Source organism: Penaeus japonicus, unplaced genomic scaffold (genome assembly GCF_977035675.1).
Source record: "Penaeus japonicus unplaced genomic scaffold, GWHDUDI00000001_assembly GWHDUDI00000001, whole genome shotgun sequence".
Classification (NCBI taxonomy): domain Eukaryota; kingdom Metazoa; phylum Arthropoda; class Malacostraca; order Decapoda; family Penaeidae; genus Penaeus; species Penaeus japonicus.
In genome coordinates, this window is record NW_028234403.1 from 1,662,965 (window position 1) to 1,667,964 (window position 5,000).

At 52.0% G+C, this 5,000-nt stretch overlaps 1 protein-coding gene across 8 annotated transcripts in view; it reads left to right on the forward strand.

Annotated features, from left to right (window-relative positions):
• The window catches only part of Mhcl (Myosin heavy chain-like), a 246,631-nt gene that overhangs the window by 198,954 nt on the left and 42,677 nt on the right, over positions 1-5,000 (forward strand). The window contains exons 1-2 of one of the 8 annotated variants that reach the window (XM_086550449.1): positions 1-56; positions 694-837. The exon at positions 1-56 is cut by the window's left edge and continues 106 nt beyond it. The exons of 6 other annotated variants lie outside the window; for them this stretch is intronic. In XM_086550449.1, coding sequence (XP_086406575.1) covers positions 796-837 — 42 coding nt within the window. In that variant the 5' untranslated portion in view covers positions 1-56; positions 694-795. Of the gene's footprint in view, positions 327-693; positions 838-5,000 lie in introns of all 8 variants that reach the window. One more of the 8 variants, XM_086550494.1, reaches the window with a different exon arrangement.

The following is a 5,000-nucleotide window of genomic DNA, read 5'->3' on the forward strand; positions in this document are numbered from 1 at the left end:
CCTCCCTCGATCGACGTCTCCAGCGGGCGTGGGAGCAACAGGAGGAGGAGGAGGAGGTAATACCCGCTGGGCCTCCGTCGCCCGCCGCTCCGAGGGAAGGGAGGAAGCGCGCGGAGTCCCTGACGTGTGGCTGTGTGTACGTGGGGCGAGCAAGCAGCTGTGCGCGGGAGAGTCCTAGGGTCCTGGCCAGCGCTAGTAATCTCCTGATCCTTTGTGGAGCGCTGCGGCCCGCCGGCTCCCGCGGGATGAGCGGATGAGGGGATCGCCATAGCGGATCTGTGCGGATCGTCCCGGACTCACGCGCGAGGTGGCTGGGCTGTGATATGGTATGTAGGGAGTGTCTACGAGTGGCAGTGATGAATGAGTACTGGTGAACTGGTGAACAGTCGAGGGTGGTGTGTGCTTGCGGCGTTATGGGTAAGTAGGGAGTAGCTGCAACCTCACATGACAGTTTATTTGTTGCAAATTTAGCAAGGGTGATGTACGCAGCAGTAGCCTTAGCGTCGCTAGTCACAGCATACCAGTTAGCTGCCAGCCAAATATACGTTCCAGCTTTGCTGTGCACTAGAACTGTTCTCTTATGTATTTGTTCATATTTTTAATACTAAGATTAAAATTAGAGGAAGACAAGCAGGCGAGTGCTTGATGCAGAGTGAGGGTTGTGTTCGGGTGACATGGTAATCCCGTCCGTAGGAGGGCCAGAGAATGAGCGCACAGGGACAGTCGACAAGCAGTGGCGTTGCTCCTGGCATGAAGGACCATCCCTGAGGACCACGGCCGACCTCCTTCGCCGCCATGAAGAGGACCATGAGGGTCGTCAGCAGGCCCAAGCCCGAGGTGCTGACCCGTGCAGGCTGTTGCAGCCTTCTCGCTTGTTGTGATTCCGTGTGTCTCGGCGACTTCCACCGCCCAAGGGAACTTACCTGCTTCACTCACGGATTAACCTCACCGTTGCTCGTGTCCTGTGTGTCTTTGTCGGCCATGCTAAGTGTTCTCGTGGCGTCCATGAGCGTCTTTGTGGTGTATGTGATCAGGAATCGGAATGGGGAGATCGAGCACGGTTCGTGGGATTCGACTGTGACTATTTCTGTGCGGTATCCAGTTTACATTGTTTTTTATTATTATTAGTATTATTATATATATCCAAAGTTTTGTAAAGGAAATTGATAACATACAGGTAGGAGCAGAATACGTTGAAAATGTATAGCCGAGCATACCCTTTACCCCCTTATCTCCCTCCCCCTCCCCTCTCCCCCCTCTCGACCTTGCCCCGTCCCAGTATCTGTGGCCAGCGCCGTGACACTCCTTTAAAACCATTTCTCTACTTGAAGGTATCTTGAGTGTACTGGCAGGTGTCTACACCTCTTGGCTGCCCTGGCCTTCTCCTTCTTCCTCTTGCTGTCTGCCCTCGCCACCTTCCCCTCTTCAGGAGCGCGGTGCCCGAGCCGAGCGGGAATTTCCTCCCAGTTCCAGCTTTTAGTTCGGCACTTACCGCGCTCTTGAAACTCGTGCGTTATGGTGCCCATGGTGCTCGCCGCCGCCTCCGCCCCCGCCCCCGCCTTCCCGCACATGGCCCGTCCTGCGACCCTCGTCCCGCGTCCCACTCGGCAATTATTCCATCTAAATTCGGCCGACGCACTCATGGGGCCTCGCTCTGCGCCTGCCTGTGTACTTGGACGTGGCTACTTGCACGAGACACAAATCTCGGGCTAAACACACGCTTGTGCGTGTACACACATGAACAGCAAAACTTACGCACGTTTACGCGCAGCACACACGTGCGCACACACACACATACACACACACACACACACACACACACACACACACACACACACACACACACACACACACACACACACACACACACACACACACACACACACACACACACACACACACACATTGAGACAGACAGACAGACAGATAAAGAAGTAAAGAGAAAGATGGAGACGAGATAACCCGCGTTGGAACTCGATGCGGGTTACGGGTCCGTCGCGACGCCCGTGATGCAGCCACGGGAGCCGTCTGTTGTGGGTGGCGAAGAGGCACTGATGTTTCCGCCCAACTTCCCGCGTGCCAACACCCACAAGTCGCGTCGCCCGGCTGACGACCGACACTGATATAGTTTCACTGTGTAGTGTTATGCTTACGGCTGCCATTGTGCCTTGAAGGGGAGTTGATTTTATGTTGACTCTGAGCACCGGGGCGGTTTGTCTCAGCGTTGTTGTCGAGGGTGCGGTGTTGAGATTATTTTAGGTAATTTCCTGGCTTTAGCATTATAGCAGGGCGAGGTCTTGACAGGGTGATATGGCACTTTATTCTGGCACGCCCCTTGTGGCACCTTGTAATGGCACCCGGGACTTCCCGGTGGCGACATGACTCTGTCATGTCTTTTGTTTGTTAGCACCTATTTGCACCCAAGAGGAGACGCTCATTGTCAACACCGATTCATTGCATAGAGGCTTTGAGATTTTTTTTTTTTTTTATTGAGTTGGGATGGGAAGAGACTTTGAAAAAGTTGTTTGAGGCGGTTGGAATACTCTTCCCTTTGTCTCTGGCTGTCGCTAAGTGACACTGCCAAGAAAAGGTTGTGTGTGAGCAGTGAAGAAAAGTTGCTGAGGTGCGATTTCCTCGTGTCAGAGAAGGAGAGGGGATTGTTAGGAGCTTTGAGCTTGTGGTTTCGGGAGCGAGGTGATGGTGCTCCTGTAATGGCCGGAACCATCTGGCCAGCATCCAGCAGTTGGGTGCAGCAGGGTAGAAGGGGGGGGAGAGGGAGGGCAGAGGCGAGGCCAGGCGAGGCGAGACGAGAGGTAGAAGCAGAAAGAGAGGGTGTGAGAGGATTTCTTGTAGGGGGGAAAGCTAGTTCCGCCGTCGCGAGGTAGCTTCTTCTAGGGCATTTGTGCACAGCTCTTAAACAGAGAGGTCTAGGTCTGCTAGCATGGTCTCGAAGTTGAGAGCACCAGTTAATGATGGTGTTGTTTTGGAGGTGTAGTGTATCGTTGTCGCAAGATTGGAGAGTCACTCTTTTTTTTTTCTAGTCTGGTCTTTTTTTTTTTACTTGGGACTTTAAGTATGGACCCTTTTACGAGCAAAAACAAAGGGTTTCTTGTGTGTTTTGGCTTTGGAGGAAAGTGTATATGTACGCTTTTATTTTCGCTTAGAGTTCCTTCTAGATAAGTGTTGAAGAAAATATTACCAAAAGACCTTCGCCAAGTATTAGATTAACAGACGGGAAAAGCCCGACATGGATTATTCCGTTTGATTTCGAGTTACGTGTTCGATCACAGAACAATAGAACCGCTGTCTTGTAGCTTGGTAAATGATCTTGTATAGTGCGTCACCTTATTAGCGGCGACGTGGGTGGCAATTGAGGTGTATAATGCGCAGCAGGAGATTATTACCTCTTCATTAATAGGTTGTCATGCGTCGCTGGTGGGTGGGTACCGTCTCGGGATGCCCCACCCTACTCCTCTGTACGTACTCGCTCTCATTAATTAAGTTCCAAAGATCGTATTTGCTTGATGGTTAGGATGTTTAGGCGCTGTCAGTTCGATCTCCTTCCAGCCTAGAGTGCGTTTCTCACACGCTGAGGGCCGCTCTTATCTCCCCCCCTCCCCCTCCCCCTCCCCCCATCGTAGGTGCGACGACGTCCCTGTCAGGTGAGGGTACTATATTTGCTCGAAAGCGCACTTTTCACCTCTGTGCGGAAGTGTGCGCGCGTGCGTTGGTTCCTGGAGATGGTGTGGACGGGGTGAAAGATGACAGGTATGTGGCCGCGTCTTCCGGGTGTGTACCGAGGGACCCTTGTTGCCCCCCCCCCCCCAACGCCCCCCGCCATATTCGCCGGATGGCAGTCAGGTCCCTTCTTAAGTTAGGAAGGTCGATTTGGCGCCGGGCTTGGAGCTTAAGCTTTAACTCTCCAAGCTTAAGTGGAGTTGTCAGCTCACAAGAAAAAAAAAAACAAGACCGATTACTTCTAAATGTTATTGGATACATCCTTCAGCGACAAGAGCTTGGTTCGGGAAGATTTTGAAGAGAGGAAAAGGTGAATAAAAATAATAAGAAGAAAGAGAGGAAGAGAACGAGGACGACGAAAAGCACGACAACGGAGGAGAAAGGCTAAATTTGAATGTATGGAGACTTGTGCTACATATGGGCTGTGTCTGGAGGGTGTTCCGGTCTTAAAGGATTATGGCGTGAGAATCTGCTCTTATTTTTCCTCCCTATTTGTCCCGGTTCTGACTTTATTTTTATTTATTCCAAAATTGTTTCAGATTAAAAAAAAACCCACTGTCAAAGACAGGTCATTGTTATGGAGCTTACACGAAGCCGCAACGCAGAGACTCTTTCATTTGTTTTTGTTTTTTCTACTTGTAACGCAAGCATAAAACGATGCGTGGCACTGTGTCGGTGAGGAGCACAGCAACGCGGACGCCCCTCCCCTCCCCACCCCCCATCCCTCCCTCCCTCCCTCCCTCCCTCCCTCCCTACCTCCCTCCTTCCCAGGGCATTGACGTTCATTGAGGAGCCGAAGTTTGCGACACGTGGCATATAAGTCGAGACGCACGTGACATTCTTCGTCGGCGTTGATGATTGCAGCGTGATGAGCCTAACGAGCGAAGGAAACAAGGCGCTGGGGTAGTGTGGTTAGGGTAGGGGGGTAGGGGGTGCCGTGACACTGCGAAGGAAGTGAGGAGGTAAGGAAGTGGAGGGCGTGGGGGTGGGGATGGGGTGGGGTTAATGACGTCATAGGTTCCGAGAAACAGTACCTGAAGGGGCGAGAAGGGGGGGGAGGGGGGAGGGAAGGTGAGGGGAGAGGATGGGCCTGGTGCCAAGTAATCTGACACTGTGTTGGTTGGTGCCTGTACCTGCGTTAACTCCTGGTTGCACTCCGTTCGAGTGTCGCCCTTATCGTGAAAATTAGTTTCGTTAGCAAGTATGGGATATTAATATTTGGGTAGTTTGCTCTTTTTTTGTGGACTCTGTTGTTGTTTATT